The sequence below is a fragment of the Lissotriton vulgaris genome, chromosome 2_1 (assembly GCF_964263255.1).
Source record: "Lissotriton vulgaris chromosome 2_1, aLisVul1.2, whole genome shotgun sequence".
NCBI classification, from domain to species: domain Eukaryota; kingdom Metazoa; phylum Chordata; class Amphibia; order Caudata; family Salamandridae; genus Lissotriton; species Lissotriton vulgaris.
Genome location: NC_141687.1, coordinates 418,858,824 through 418,876,301, shown reverse-complemented (window position 1 = coordinate 418,876,301; position 17,478 = coordinate 418,858,824). Strand labels below are relative to the sequence as shown.

The following is a 17,478-nucleotide window of genomic DNA, read 5'->3' as shown; positions in this document are numbered from 1 at the left end:
AAGTGACTTCTCTTTCAGAGATGGTGCTCATGGGCATCGGCTCCATTGTAGGTAGTTTCTTTCCACCATCGTGTTCGGATGTGAATTGCTGCGCTCCGGTTCGGCACTGTTTCTTGGGTTCCCTGTGACCCGCAATCCAACACCCTTGACTGTATTGTTTCTCAATCGCGTTTCCCATTCACATATCATATTGACTCCAAGATCTTCGATCAGATAACTCGTGAAGGTCCGTTGGCCCACCCGCGTCAGGCTCTCTAGCAGTCGATGGAAAGGACCCCATTCAAGCTCTGTCCTGGGTGTCATGCCAAGTTTCCGTGCACCGATCTGCACGAAGTGTGCAACCTCTTTTTATCCCCGGAACACGACAAGAAAGATTGCGACGCATGCCGATTATTTAGAAAGTGTCCAAACGGATCTAGGCATTTCATTGGGACCTACATTGCATCTACTACTCTGCTAGATGCGGGTAGGTCCCGCATGAACCGGAGACTTAACTGAAGTTTCCCATAATTGCTAAATCAGCGATCATCCTGGCCAGTGACGGTTGGGGCATATTAATCCCTCAAAAGAGGTGCCTTTTCTTCCAGAAGGTATACATTTTAACCTTTCATTCACCACACAATTGGACTACTCTGAGTCCTGACTTTAGCAGACGTGACTTTCCTTTTGAGCTTTACTTAGTCAAAGCCATCCATCCCCTATGCGTAGTAGCTGCAATTTAGGTCCTGATGAAATGCCTAGATCCGTTTGGACTGTATGGGGTATCAACCTGACGACCTCACAGAAGCATGGGAGATACATTTCCCACATCACTGGTTATTTGAGGACTGCACGTGCTTATCAGGTCTTTTCAAGCTTTGGGACATCATATGACGTACATAATTGATAGAACCATATGAGCCCTGAAGAAGTCCGCTTGAGAATGAAACGTGTTGGTGATCATGACTTACATGATCTTGTATACCAATAAAGAATAAAATAATTTTTGTATCTACAATCAAATTCTATTAGCGCTTTTCTTTGATTTGGAAGATCTTGATGGACTGCATCTTGTTATATTGTGAATAAGGTTTACTATAAATCGCCACTCATATTTCACATATTTGAGTGCTGGGCCAACCTCTGTTTAATTGGGGCATGAAACATGTCGACCATCCACACGCCTTAGATATTCCTTTAGACAGAAACGGGTATAATTCCCCCCTCCCCCTTTAGTCCCCAACTTACCAGTCGATATTTTAACGCATAGCACAAGAACCCAGTGAATAAAATTACCTTTGGAGGCTCTTGTAGTTATTTTTAGATGACACTCACTTCACCCCACTTCGACTCACTACTCAGAAGACCTCTCATTACACTCCTAGCTTCACGACGGCAAACAGAAAATAACTCCGGCAAAGAGCCGCCCCATGGGGCCCATTGAGCATTGCAGCGCCGTCGGAATGTGGAGCTGCCCTATGATGAAGCATAACACCCCACAGGGTGTGTGAGGGCCCTTGCTGCTTATTGAAGCTGTACTAGTTAGCACTCTTATCCCAGTGCCTGGTTGATAACACTTCCCTCTGCTCCTTCTTCTGCCTAATAGGAACAGCATATTCTCTTGTTTTTGCATAATAGAGGGTGTAGTGAAACCAGATGAGGTGCCCATTGGCCCTACATGCTACTCCCCTAAAACGCCTCCTACATGTAGTATTTAGGCGGCTGCCCCAGACCTGGACCCCAGATTTGAGACAACCTTTATCATTTTGATAGTGTCGAGTCTACCCCACCATGAGAGATATAAGGGAGACCAAAGTTGGAGGAGAGATTGAATTTTCTTCAGAAGGGCGGTAAAAGTAAATTTAAGCGTGTCAACAATTGACGAAGAAAACCAAATGCCAAGGTACTTAATTTTGGAGGGACACCACGTGAAGTCAGTAGTATTAAAAATATATTGGTAGCAAATAGCGTTTAACGGTAGAACTTCAGTTTTAAATAAGTTCAGTTTATAACCTGAAATGGAGGAGTATAATCGAACTTCATCCAAAAAAGGAGGTAGAGATGTAATTGGATTAGCCATATAAATCAATATGTCATCAGCATATGCAGATATTTTAGTCTCAATAGAGGAGAGTGTGAAACCAGTAATCTTAGAGTTAGTTCTAATGCGCTCTAAAAAAGTTTCGAGGCAGAGGATAAACAATAAAGGGGAAAGAGGACAACCTTGTCTTGTACCTCTAGACAGTGAAAAAAACCTTGAAAACTGGTTATTAACAAAAATAGTGGCACGAGGGGATGAATATAAAAGTTTGACAAAGGAGATAAAGTAGGACCAAAACCTATGGAGAGTCTGAAACATAAATCGCCAATTAATGCGATCAAAGGCTTTCTCAGCGTCTAAAGATAGGGCTGCAAGAGGATCTTTGAATTTTTTGCCATGTGAAATAATATTAGAGAACATACGAGCATTGTCCGAGGTTAGTCTGCCTTTCACAAATCCAACTTGATCTGTTTTAATCAAACGAGGGACAATAGAATCAAGGCGGGATGCAAGAATTTTAGCAAAAATCTAACAATCCTAATTAATTAATGATATAGGGCGATCATTTTTGCAATGTAAATGATCTTTATCAGGTTTGGGAATAATAACAATTAATGCATCCATAAAGGATCCTGAGGCCTTAGCATCTGCAATACAAGAGTTAAAAAGCTGTAATAGTTTAGGGGCAAAAATTTAGTGAAAAGTGGAGTAAAATTTAACAGGCAGCCCATCAGGGCCTGGTGCTTTCGAGTTGATGGCCTGAAGCACTTCCTGAAGAGTAATATCTTTCTCTAATTGTGCAAATTCATCAGTAAGCGATGGTGGTGAGGGGAGACCAGCAAAAAAAGAGGTTAAGTTCTGGGTGGAGGGGTGGGTATCGTCCGTATAAAGAGATTGATAATCATGGAAAACGTCAGCAATTTCTTCATCTGATGAAACTAGTTTATTAATAGATTCATTGAGCATAGGGCCAACTGCCTTACGTTCAGACTTTATTTTTAAATAATTTGCTAGCATTTTACCCGCTTTGTTTTGACCCCCATGGAATTTGGACTTAATCTTGAGCAAGGTATTACATGCTTCAATTGTGGCAATTTTATTAATCTCAGTTTTTGCTACAATTAGATCCTGAAGGGCAATAGTAGATTTAGAGGTGAAGTAGGTATGTTCTAGTCCTTTAATTTTCTTCAATTGATCTTTATATTTAGTTCTATTTAATTTCTTTTTTTAGAGACATATGAAATAGTGAAGGCCAGAAGGGAAGCCTTACAAGCATCCCAATTATTAGGAATAGAAGTGTCAGACGGATAATTAAAAGTAAAAAATTCATTAATAAAAACAGTGACTTCTTTTATAAAGACAACATCAGATAAAAGAAAGGTATTGAATTTCTAGCGACTGAATTTAGAAGAGATAAGGGAAAGGTCCAGGACAGCGCATGGTCGGAAATAAAAATAGAACCAATTTCGGAGTTTTGAATAGAGGTAAGTAAAGATTTACTAACCAAAATGTAGTCAATGCATGAACGGGTGTATGTACATTCGAGAAAAAAGTATATTCAAGTGAATCAGGGTTACAAGTTTTCCAAACATCAAATAAATCCTTTGAATCTGCCATGAGGCAATGGCAGATTCAAAGGATTTATGGGACTTGTCTGGTTGAAAGTTACATGCGGAGAGTCTATCAGAGAAAGGAAACAACCATTGATTGAAATCACCGGCAACTACTATATTGGGGCAATCAATAGAGAACAGAAGAATTTTAATATCATTCCAAAATTTGAGACCGGGACGGACAGGTCCATAGATGTTTAATAAAACCAATGTCTTATATTGAATCACAATCTTAGCCATTACCCAATGACCATCATCATCATTTTGTGTAGACCATATTTGGATTGATAAAGCTTTATGAAACAATATAGCAACACCCCCTTTCTTGTTGATCGCAGGAGAAAAAACAACTTGGCCTACCCATTGTCTTTTCAACTTAACCGATTCCACATCAGTACAATGAGTTTCTTGGAGAAAAACAATTTGAGAATTGCGCTTAGATAAATGGGATAGTACCTTTTGTCTTTTAACAGGATGACCAAGACCTTGGACGTTCCCCGAAACAAAGTTACACATGGTGGAAGGTAGGGAAGAAGGGGAACAATTGGAGTGGAAACACTTCAAGGAGATAACTACAAAAAAAGAATACAACAAACCGAAACATTACATTGGGACAAATTACCCAACACACTCACATTATTTGAATACATTGATCCCAAAACTGCAGTGGAGAGCAAGAAGAAATGTTGAATCAAAAAAAGAGATTGTTGAGAAAAAGAACAGTAGAAGAACACAAACAATGAGAAAAAACGAGAGAGCGTATGAGGGAGGAGAGAAAAAGGGAATAGATAAAGAGAGAAAGTAAGAAAAAAGCGAACAGATCAAGGCAAAAGAGCCAAGTGTGAGGAGAAAAGGAAAACCAAAATAGCAGGAGCGTAATGATGCCGAAGAGGAGACAGGCCCCAGCGAGCAGCGCAGAGGAGGAAAGCGAAACAGAACATCAAAAAGGTAGGGAAGATATTGAAAAGAAATTTACAGAGGAGAGATATGAATTACAAATATCAAAGCAATCCTGACCGAGAAAAAGAGAAATATCAAATATTAGTGTCCATGCCAGAAGGAGAGATATTCTGCAAAAATGAGTGGAGCTTCTGTGGATCATCAAAGGAGCGAGTACGGCCATTGTGTGTGATTTTACAGAAACTTGGATGAAGAATGCCATATTGGATATTCAACTCTCATTTGAGGTCGAAGATTTGAAAATTCTATACGTCGAGCATTCGTTGCGTTAGAAAGATCCTGGGAAATAAAAATATTATAGGAAGCATCCTGAATGTCACTGACACGTTGTTCCAAATTCAAAACTTTACCTTGCATAACAACCAATTTTTCTTCAATTTGGTTAAGTTTGACATTGGTAGCAGACATAAAAGGCTGGAGACCACGGACTTCCTCCAGAACAGGATTTGGAGATGATAAAATAGGAGAAGGAGAGTCATTTTTTGGTCTCTTTGATTTAGTTCCAGTGAGAGAAGATTTTGAATTGCTTGCCTCATGAGCCATGTTGAAAACTTGAGGAGAAACCCAGAAGGTAACAAACTAAACAGCTTAATAAGAGCAATCGCCTCGTAAAAACACTGAGACTAGCGATGCAAATGACCGCCAAAAATTAAAAAATGTAATCACATACAGTCTTACTCAAAATATATGCAGGATAAGTCAATGTGTCAATTCCAAAAGAGTATGGAGGCAAACATGGGTATGGAGATGAGAAACCTTGTTTTAGAATAATAGTGTGTTTGCCTAACAAAAGGAGGAATGTCCATAAAAAAAAGTGAAAAACATGGAATTCAAGATAAATAGGTCTGCTGTGGAGACAGGAAATCCATTCATAGAGTAGCAGTTAGCAATTGTGGATAAAACAGCATGTCAGGAGTGACAATACAGCAAAAACGAGCTTTCGTGCCAGTATTTAAAATGGCGGCCGATGGTTCCACAGAGTAGGCAAAGTAGAAGCAGCTGACAGAAAAAAGCACCAGAAATAGTAAATAAACATCGCGTGATGGAAAGTGGTTACGCAATACAAATGGCTGTTGAAGGGTCAGCATACCGGCAATAGAGGGCACAGTAGGTTGATGAAAGGACGCGGGCTCAGTAGCACAAAATGGCGGCCGCCCGCGTCCAAAAACGGGAAAAGTTACCGGTAGCCAAAAATGAATGAAAACAGCCTGGCAGTCCGCAAACAAGGTCGCTGTCACGTGCAGGACATCTTCCGACGGCGAGTCGACAGCAGAAGCCTCCTCGAAGCGCAGAATGAGGTCCAAAATCTGCTCAGGAGACCCGCAACACCGCGGAGCTCACGGAGAAGCCGCCATCACTCCTCGGCGCGCCAGCCATGCCCCCCCCTTCATTTGTACTTTTAACATTAAAACAGCCGACACGCATTTCATCACAACCGTGATCTTTTCAAGACAAACTGGTCATCTATAATAAAATGCAAGGATGAACCGATGTAGTACCCTTCGTAGCAGAGAACGTGTTATGTAATTTATAACTAGGAAGGGGGTCGTGGTAAGAGTCAAACCACAGGAATATATCGCTCAGGTCTGATCAAGTTAGACCTCCCTGTTTATTGTCTACTTTGGGCTTGTCAATTGAAACAAAATGCATAGTAACCTGAGTGACAGAGTTTGCTAAGACAAATGTGCATCTTTTTACACATTGTGTATCTTTGAACACATTCTTGAAATCTTTCTGGCAATATATTACCTGTTTGCCTTGGAATAAGTCGCTGTTGTGACTTAATTAATACTATATAAAATGCATATGAAATGGTAGAAAAATGCTTTATTCTCATGTTTCTTTTGTTGAAAAATGAATTTGTGTTTTTTATTTGATATGTACAATTATTGCAAACTTAATATCAGGTCAATGGCAATAAATCTCAGAATGTTGTTTTATGCAAACCAGTAAAAGGCAGCACTCCATATTTATGATAACTTTCCAGTTCATCAGAAATTTAGAAAGGAGTTGAAGATCCACCATTCTAGAGATCACAACCTCCAGTATTAATATGATTTATTACCCCAAAACATTTTTTTTCTTGTTGTTAATGATCCTGAATTGTAACTGAAGGCTTTCATCCATGTTCAGGGTTTCATTGCTCTCTAGATATATTTGCGCTCTATTTTTCCCAATTGTACTGTTTACCTTGCCAATTAACCCTCCTGTTAATCATATCTCTGCATGATTATCTATATTTTAGATTGTAAATATTATGAGAAATAAAAATATTCCATTTTTAATTAGATATGAATTATATTAGTATACAGACACATTGAATCCCACTGCTTCTAGCCCCTGGACTATCTGTTTGTGCAACAGGGTACTCTGCAAGTCTTTCATCCAGTGGTGATGGGGCACTTCACGACCTGGGGAACATAATTTTCTTTTTGCTCACCACCTCTGCACTCATGAAGCCAATTTAAATGTGCTTCCTATTTTTTAATAAGTGACTCCTGATGTTTGCAATAAAACACTAGGAAACTGAACACTAGGTCACACATTCTTCAGCGCTTGAGCGAATTGATGATAATATTGATTTCAAATGGAGTGTCTGCCTACTTGAAGTTTACTTTTTTTTGCCAGGATAATTTCTTACGAGGTGATAGTTCCCGCCGAGTGCAGCACCAAAAACCGCGTAAACCTCGGAAAAAAACAAAGCCACCTGCACTTACCAAAAAACACAAGAAGAAAAAGAGAAGGGGGCCTCGCCGCCCACAGAAACCTATACCACCAGCATTGCCCCAGGGCAACCTCTGCATGCCTGCCAGTGTCTCACTACCCTTAGCCATGTCACGTGTAAGGTCAGTACAAAACGTTATTTTTTTTTAGTACATAATTTGCCAGAGGAATTGCTATTGCATGAAGTTATGTCTGTTTTATATATTTAACTGCTATTGACCAGTCTCTGTATAAGAGATTAAGCCTTGCTGTCTGAATTCATTTTGCATTGCGCTGATATGAGAGTTGCGTATCTGCGTCAAAATTATATTCAGAAGAAGGAACACCAGGTCAAAATCTGAGGTGTTTCTTTGTAATAAGTGAGAATAGGAAAGTGAAATAATCCTGTAAAGCTAGAGTTTTCTTGCTCCAGAGAAGGGAACATGAATCCTTCCTGGAACAAATGACTATTCAAACAGTTCCCGGTTCAACTCTGGCTAAGTAGTTATATTAAAATACTCACACCCATCTAAGTTTTCACTCACATAAATTCGTAATTTATCGAATATTGCTCAACAATATTTTTTTCTTTCTTCTTTGCAGATACTCTGATTTTGTGAACATGCCTAGGTATTATTGTGCAGTTCGTAAAATCACCATGCACAGAGGAGTTGCAGAACAATCTTGCTTATGAACATTAATTGAAAATGTCACAGTTCCGGACCTCTCTGTGATTAGCTACAAATACATGGATGGTGACCTGCAAGGGACCACCTTCCCTGTGTTTGCATTTTCAAACCAAAACCATTATTTTGGTCCTTAAAGTAATATTGTGGTGCTTTCAAATAACAATTGTTTTAATTCTGTTGGATTCTTCTAACAGCAGATTCCTGACCTGTGCAATACCCACAAGTGCCAGAGTGCATCGGGAAGGTCAGCAAACTTAAATGCCAGGTTGTGGCAAGACCACTGACTCGTTGTCAGTGAAATTGCTCTCCCACCCTTGCAGCTCCACCATTAAGTGAGGTGCCCCTGCCCCTGCACTCTTGAGTGTTGGTGATCGAGGCCCTCCTCCACCCGCAGGTTTCCCTGCGCCTCATCCCTGGTGGTCCAGTGGACCTCTGTCTCCTTTCTTTCTGCTCCTTAACTCGTTTTTCTCCCCTTTCTATCTTTCACCTTTCTGCACCTCTGCTCTTTTGTGCCATATTTCTGCCCATTTTCCCTTTCTCTCCCTCTGCTCCTTCACTCGTTTTCACTCGTTTTTCTACCCTTTCTATCTTTCACCTTTCTGCTCTTTTCTGCATCTCTGCTCTATTGTGGCTTATTTCTGCTTATTTTCCCTTTTTTCTTTTTCTTTATCCCTTCTTTCCTCCCTTTACCTTTCCCCGCCGCAGCTGCCCCCGCGGACCCTCCCCCCCTGCGCGACCGGCCCAATCCAGCTCCCCTCCCCGCTCCCGCCTCCCAGCTGTCCAGCCCTCCCCGACCCCTACTTAATGGCGGCCACTGCGCGGCCGTGGGCTGCGGGCACGCCGCTGGTGCACCAAAGGCACGTCAAAGGCAAGCACGTCTGCGACCGGTCCGCGACCAGCACCAGGAACCCTGGACCTCCGCTCCGCCAACGCTACGACCCAGCAGCACTCCACGCACTCAACCCAGGCTGCAACAACAACTGCAAGCTAGCATCACCAGCCGACACCCATGGACCCTTCAGCTGTCACCGCTGCCGGCACACCTGCAGCACCGCCAAGAACACGGATCCAGCACAACCCGCCCACAAGAACACAACCGAACCGAAGACCCTGCAATGCATCCTCCTCAATGTCCGATCCCTCCACAAACACGCCACAGAAATCTGGGACCTCTTCGACAGCACCACCCCAGACGTAGCATTCTTCACCGAAACCTGGACCAACACCACCTCGGGACCGGACATCGCCATCGCCATCCCCCAGGGATACAAGATCTCCAGGAAGGACCGCCCCACCCACCCAGGAGGAGGAATCGCCATCGTCCACAAATACAGCCTCCGCCTGAGCACACTCCCTGACGAGTCCACAAAACTGATGGAACGCCTTCACTTCAAGATACTGGCCAGCCCCACTGCCGCCCTCTGAGGAACCCTCATCTACCGACCCCCTGGACCCCGCAGACCCTTTGCCAACTCCATCACAGACATTATCTCCCCGCAGGCCATCGCACCCACCAATTACACCCTGCTGGGAGACCTCAACTTCCACCTCGACAATCAACTGGACCCCAACACCACATGCCTCCTGGGCAACCTCCACAACATTGGACTCCGCTGGATCGTGACCGAGCCCACGCACTCAGCAGGACAGACCCTCGACCCCCTCTTCACTACAGGAAACTCAATCACCTTCAGCCACACCACCGAACTCCCATGGACCGACCATCGTTGCGTCCACTTCACCTTCAGAACACCCACCATCCACAGACACCAGCACCTGCTTCCACAAAGAAACTGGACCAAAATCACTGATGACCAGCTCACCTCCTCACTCAACAACTCCACCCCAACCATCACGAAAACGACGACCCCAACACCGAAGCCCGAACCCTGCATAGATGGATCTCGGACAGCACCAACACCATAGCCCCCCTCAAGAAAAACAACAATACCTGTGCCAAGAAAGCCAGATGGTTTACCACCGAACTTCGAGAATCCAGGCGCACATGCCGCCGCCTCGAAGGCCTGGAGAAACACCAAATCCACAGAAGCCCACAACCACTTCAGAGCTGCCACCAACGCCCACCATCAACTCATCAGAGAAACGAGGAAAAAAGCGATTGAAGACAGAATCTCCACCCACGCACACAACAGCAAGGAACTCTTCAGCATCATCAAGGAGTTCGCCCAACCCACCAGCGAGTCTACCGACATCCCTCCCTCACAAGACCTCTGCGACAAACTCAGCATCTTTTTCCACCACAAAATCAAGAGCATCTACGACAACTTCGACGAAGACAACCAACACACTGAACCCTCACCAACCACCCCCGACACCCGGAAATCAGCGATTGATGACTGGATAGCCCTCACCACCGAAGACACACTGAAGACAATGAAGTCAATCCACTCAGGGGCCCCCACGGACCCCTGCCCCCACCACATCTTCAACAGAGCCGCCAACACCATTGCACCCATGCTCCGCCAAACCATCAACCGCTCCCTGGCGACCGCCTCGTTCACCGACGAGTGGAAACACGCCGAGGTCAACCCCCTCCTAAAGAAACCCTCAGCGGACCCCACCGACCTCAAAAACTACAGACTCATCTCCCTGCTCCCGTTCCCAGCGAAGGTCATCGAGAAAGCCATCAACAGCCAACTCGCCACATTCATTGAAGAACACAACATCCTCGACTCCTCCCAATCCGGCTTCAGAAAAAACCACAGTACGGAAACCGCCCTCCTCGCCGCAACAGACGACATCCGCACCTTACTGGACAAAGGAGAAACAGAAGCCCTCATCCTCCTCGACCTATCATCGGCGTTCGACACAGTCTCCCACCGCACCCTAATACGCAGACTCTACGATGCAGGAATCCAGGACAAGGCCCTCGACTGGATCTGCTCCTTTCTGTCCTTCAGGACGCAGCGGGTCAGACTCCCCCTTTCCTCTCGGACCCCACACCTACCACCTGCGGAGTCCCCCAGGGCTCCTCCCTCAGCCCGACGCTCTTCAACGTCTACATGGCTCCACTTGCCCCCATCGTCAGAACCTACGGACTCAACATTGTGTCATACGCATTCGACACCCAGCTCATCCTCTCCCTATCCAACGAGCCCAACACCGCCAGACGCAACTTTCGAGAAGGCATGGAAGCCTCGCCAAATGGATGAAAAACAGCTGCCTACAACTAAACGCCAACACAACTGAAGTACTCATCATGGGCCCGACGCCTGGAGCGACACCTGGTGGCCCACCACCCTCGGAAACCCGCCAACCCCCACAGACTACGCACGCAACCTGGGAATCATCCTGGACTCCGAGCTCAAAATGGACCGCCAGATCAACTCTGTCTCATCTTCCTGCTTCCACACCCTCCGCCTCCTTCGTAAGACCTTCAAATGGATCCCCCTCGAACACCGAAAGACAGTCACTCACGACCTGGTCACCATCAGACTCGACTACGGCAACGCACTCTACGCCGGAATAAACAAAAACCTAATCCGCAAGCTACAGAACATCCAGAACGGCGCCTAAAGTCTGGTCCTCAACCTGCCAAAACACTGCCACATCTCCCAGCACCTGCGCACACTCCACTAGCTCCCCGTCGAGGCGAGAATCACCTTTAAGATGCTCACCCACGTTCACAAGGCCCTCCACGGCACCGGACCAGCATACCTGAACAGCCGACTCAAATTCCACGTACCCCAAAGGACCCTACGATCAGCCCAGTTTTCCAACGCCGTGGTCCCCCGCACCAGAAAGACCAGATCGGGAGGCCGCTCCTTATCCTTCCTCGCGGCCAAAGCATGGAACGCCCTTCCGCTCCACCTCAGACAGACAACATCGCTCCCCATCTTCGCAAGAAATCTCAAAACCTGGCTTTTCGACAGACCACCTCCTTGATGGAATGGAACCTGCACCCCCTCCACCCCCCCACCCCTAGCGCCTTGAGACCCTTACGGGTGAGTAGTCGCGCTTTAACAAACTCCTGATTGATTGGCATCATTTGGCTACGTCAACTCTCCTCTTCCTTTCTTTCTAGGACTTCATACACCGAACCAGAGTTTACTCCTATCCCACCCCCACACCCTCTCCCCTTGACCAGCTTTTTTCTCAAATTATTTTCCAGTGTGCAGAGTAAAGTCCCCTCCTAAAACCACAGGGTTTAAGACTTGGAGTGACTGTCTCAAAGGAAGGTCTGTGAGAGATGCCCACAGGTTTTCTGAGGTTGGGCCCAGACTCCCCAGTTGTGTGGTGAGTGCACCCTGATGAACCAGAAGGTGATCCAGGTTGAGAGACCAAGCTTGATGCCGCTAAACACTGCAGGAAGTCACGTAAGGCCCACTTCCGTTCAAAGTCGAGACACTGACCCGTACCCGCTCTCAAGGCAGGTAGTCATCACAGTCCAAGTCTTTGGGTGTGCCCAAATCTAAGAACAGGTACCAAAGGGGGTGGTGATGGACGGAGCATCTGAATCAATCAAACACTCGCACCCAGTCAAAAGATCTGGGTTTAATCCATCACCGTTCTTTAGCCCACTCTGCCACCCCAGTTCAGACATGGCTATATGCAAATCAGTCTGACCCTGTGCCTCTTGGGAACAGTCCAGCTCGTACTGCCAAGCTATGTCTTCCCTGGACCGGAAACAAGCTTCCGAGGACCGGTTTCTGGCAATCCAGCCGTCTTCAGCCTGGCTTGCTTGAATCCAGTGGCAAAGTGAGCGAGGGACTCACGTCTGAGCATACCCTGCCACACTTATGGCAGCCAAAAGCGGTACAAAAGGGGGTGGTGATGGACGGAGCATCTGAATCAATCAAACCCTCACACCCAGTCAAAAGATCTGGGTTTAATCCATCACCGTTCTTTAGCCCACTCTGCCACCCCAGTTCAGACATGGCTATATGCAAATCAGTCTGACCCTGTGCCTCATGGGAACAGTCCAGCCCGAACTGCCAAGCCATGTCTTCCCTGGACCGGAAACAACCAGCAAAAGTCTCTGGAATGATAGAGAGGAAGATATGGACAGACAAGCCCCATAGGCTGCCATTATGTGGCTCAAACAGGATACTGTGCCTTTAAGAAAACTTTCCAGACTCTCTCAGTATCCCAGAATGCACAGCAGGTCCCTTTTACTTTCAGTTCTTTTTTCCGGCTCCTGCAAGCAGTAACCTGGAGCATTGAGCTCTCCATTTCAAGGGTTTATTTGGTGATTTTTTTCACTTTTTCTTGTGTGTAGTGCTTGTTCTTAAGTACTAAGCCTTTTTTCTTCACTGTATTGTCAAAATGCCTGGCTTATTTGACAATTGCCCAGAAAAAGGCCAAATCCGACCCACATGGAGTGTGCATCGTCTGCCTCCCCTCTTCTCATGCCCCAGAGGAGTGTGAAATCTGCTAAACTTTCTCTGCCAGGACCCGGAGAGAGAGGATGAAGATCAGGCTCCAAGGCCTCGAGGACAGACGTCAGAAGGCACAAGGTGGGTCAGGGCATGCTTCATCTGCCCATGGGGCAGGAAGTCCAGCAAGCCTCCCCATACTCCGCCAGCGTCGATTGAGGCGTCGAGGGGGATGACAACTGTCTGTTCCCCATCTCCACAGGGCTCTGGGGAGAAGCGGCGTCTACGTTCGGCGTCGAGGGAGCTAAACAGACCACCGTCGACCGAATCGGCGTCGACGTCATAGTCGAGCCATCGACGTCAAAAGGCCCGGCGTCGGCGCTCGCAGTCTAGGCGACACCGCCGTTCGCCGTCAGCGAAGAGGAGAAGATCGGCGTCGAGGGGATCCTCGCCGTCGAGGAGGCGTTTGCCGTAGAGGAGGCGACACCGGTCGACGTCTAGGAGGCGCCACCGGTCGACGTCGGACGTTCCTCGACGTCGAGGCGACTTTCTTTGACACCGAGGAAGCGCTGGAGGAGTCCTGACGCTAGGAGGTCGCCGATTGGTTCGCCATCATCGCCAAGGAAGAAGACAAGGTCACCGGGCTCGGTGTACTCAGTGGTGTATACGCCTACTAAACCTAGGACGCCTACCCCTCCTCCTTTGCCAAAGGGTCCGCCTCCGCGGAACACCACCCTGCCTTCACCTCCACCACCGCCTCGTGGGCCGGCTCCTCGTCAGTCACCGCCGCCTAAACTCCCGCCACCGCCTCTTCCCTCCGTTCCTCCACCTGTGCCTCCACCCAGGACGGCCTCGTTGCCACGTTATCCAACGCCACCTAAGGGGACCGCTCAGCCGAGGGTCCCGGCCAGGCAGACATTGCCTGCTCCTGCGAGGCCTGCGGATCGGCCGAGAAGATCGGGCTCCCGCTCCGGCCGGCGAGGGAGATCGCGGAGCCGTGGCCGGTCGTCATCTCGATCTAGACGACGCCACAGGAGGCGCAGATCCAGATCCCGCACAGGCTCTTCCACCAGGGATTGTTCACAGACGCTGTCTGAGTCTCCAGGGACAAGGGTGTCGCCCGTTGACGATATCGTCTCCTTCCAGGAAGTACTGTTGAGGGGTGCGGCTAAGCTAGGGATCACGGTGACTGTGCCAACACCTACGACATCCGTGATCTTTGAGACGCTTCACAAGAAGCCTTTGTCTCGACCGCTGCTGCCGTTGGTACCCGGATTGGAGGAGCCCGCCGAAGAGTTGTTTCTCATTCCGGCGGTAACGAAGGCAGCTCCCTCCAGGCTCCTCAAGAAATACCGGGCTCCGGAATCTGACCCGGCTTTTCTTCGAATGGACCCAACACCAGACTCCGTTATTGTGACAGCGGCTAAGAAGCAGCATGCCACCACTCCTTCGACAGTACCGCCTGATAAGGACAGCCGTTGGCTGGGTTCGGCGGGCAGAAAGGTCTGTGGGACGGCATCTAGCACCATGAAGGCTGCAAGTGCCGGGGCTCTGCTGGGGCGATATGATCGTGCCCTATGGGAGTCCCTCCAGCAGTACGCTGAGCTCCTCCCTCGTGACAAGACAGAGGACTTTCTGGAGATATTAAATGAGGGGATGATGGTGTCGAACCAGATCATCAGCGCAGCGGCTGATGTATCTCTTCTGGCGGCGCACACATACTGCCACGGCATCAATCAACGGAGTCATGCTTGGCTTCGCCTCACCTCACTCAAACCGCAGGCGCAACAGCGGGTGGCCAGCCTGCCTTTCTCGGGGGAAACCCTGTTCGGCAAGCATGAGGACGATGAAATGGCCCGTATGAAAGCAGAAACTGAAACCCTGACGGCTGTCTGGTTAGAGAAGCCTGAGAAGAAGAAGAAATACCGCCCGTTCCAGAGACGGTTCGGAACTTCAGGGCGAGGGCAGACTTTCGGACAGCAGCAACAACAACAGCAGCAGTTCCGGAAGCCCTTCAGAAACACCAGAGGGGCAGAGGAGGCCAACAGTCCGCAACAGCGACCAAAGGCCCGGCCGGGTCTAGGCCCTGAGCTTTTACTTCCCCCTACATCCGTTACCCACTTCTGTGGGGGGAAGCGTTCAATTTTTTCTGGCAGAGTGGAGAAAAATTACACCGGACAAGTGGGTGCTGAATATTGTTTGCAATGGATAAAGTCTTCGGTTCACCAGCCCGCCTCCAGCTATTCCGGCGGTGAGCTCGCAGTTTCAACTGCGCGAGCTCCAGGCAGAGGCCGACATCCTATTAAGGAAAAGGACGATAGAAGACGTACCTCTGCCTCAAAGGGGAAGAGGTCTGTACTCACGGTTCTTTCTGGTCCGCAAGAAGGACAAGAACGAGTTCAGGCCCATTCTGGACTTGCGGCAAGCAAACAAGTGGATTCGCAGAGAGATTTCGCATGATGTCGTTGCAGCAGATTTACCCTCAGCTGCAGCAGGGAGACTGACTTTGTGCTATAGACCTACAGGATGCGTACTTCCATGTGCCCATTGCACAGAAACACAGGAAGTTCCTGTGATTCCAAGTCGGCGCCAATCATTATCAATACACAGTACTGCCATTCGGGCTGAAGTCTGCGCCCAGGATTTTCTCAAAGTGCATGGCAGTGGTAGCGGCACACCTGCGGAAGAACAAGGTGTTTGTCTACCCGTACCTGGACGACTGGTTGATCAAGGCCTCCTTCTCGGAAGCTCAAGCACACTTCCAGAAGACGTGCGTTCTATTGAACAAGCTGGGGTTGCACATCAACATGTCCTAGTCTGTCCCACTCCGGTCCAATGCATACAGTACTTGGGAGCCTCTCTCAATACGCTGTCAGCAAGCGTGTCTCCTTCGGAGGAGCACCGGTTATCACTCCTTCGGAAGGCTCAGGCTCTTATGACCGCTCCCTCTACAACAGTGAGGACGGTGTCTTCTCTACTGGGGTCGATGGCCTCTTTTATCTTCCTCACGCCTCACGCACGGCTGCACATGAGACCACTGCAGTAGTGCTTGGAGAATCAGTGGGATCAGAGGACTGGTTCTTGGGACGACACGATACGACTGTCTCTGCATGCTCTTCAGTCTCTGAAGTGGTGGTGTTCAGCGGAGAATCTCCTCAGAGGGGTTCCCTGCCACAAGGACATTCCCGCACAGACGATCGTGACGAATGCGTCTCTCCGCGGCTGGGGAGCGCACTCCGAAGACTTACAGATTCAAGGGACGTGGTCTCCGTCGGAGTCCACGTACCACATAATTTTCCTGGAACTCAGAGCTGTTCACTTGGCACTGAAGGCCTTTCATTCATCCTTTCAGACCAACTCTCTGCTTGTGCAGACGGACAATACGACCACGATGTATTACCTCAACAATCAGGGGGGCTCGAGATCACGCACTCTGTCGCAGGCGATCTGGCACTGGCACTGGCTTCTGGCCAGAGGACTGACGATAACGGCTACCCATCTGCCAGGTTTGCAGAATGTTCAGGAGGACGCACTGAGCAGACTGATTCAGGAAAACCACGAATGGGTCATAAACGACGAAGTGCTAGAAGTCTTCGCAAGGTGGGGGACTCCAGAAGTAGATCTGTTCGCCACCGCCGAAAACAGCAAATGCCGAGACTTCGCCTCCAGGTACTACCAACAGGGGACGTTGGGGAATGCCCTATGGATCGACTGGTCAAACAGCTTTCTGTACGCTTTTCCACCCATTCCCCTGATTCCGGCGCTGCTCATCAAGCAGTCCCGGTCCAGGGCGCGGATGATATTGATCGCCCCGGAATGGCCCAGACAGTGGTGGTTCACGGACCTGCTTCACCGGTCTCTCCTTCCTCACATACGGTTGCCGTGCAGGCTGGACCTTCTCACGAAGTTTGGGGGACAGATGGTGCACCCGAACCTCTCGTCTTTGAGTTTGGCGGCATGGCTCCTGAGACACAATATGGCCATTTGAATCTACTTGAAGATTATATGGACATACTGAAGGAGGCTAAGCGACCTTCCACTAGGACTTCTTATGCTTACAAGTGGAAGAGATTCTGCATCTGGTGCAAGTCCAAGAACTATGACCCTATGACGTGTAAGGAGGATGTCATCCTTCCTTATCTTCTACATTTGGCGCA

General features: G+C 48.1%; 1 protein-coding gene across 2 annotated transcripts in view; it reads left to right on the top strand.

Moving 5' to 3' along the window:
* INO80D (INO80 complex subunit D) overlaps nucleotides 1-17,478 on the top strand; it is a 224,053-nt gene that overhangs the window by 148,315 nt on the left and 58,260 nt on the right. For both annotated transcript variants that reach the window (XM_086955307.1, XM_086955306.1), the window contains exon 9: nucleotides 7,222-7,439. In XM_086955307.1, coding sequence (XP_086811433.1) covers nucleotides 7,222-7,439 — 218 coding nt within the window. The remainder of the gene's footprint in view (nucleotides 1-7,221; nucleotides 7,440-17,478) is intronic.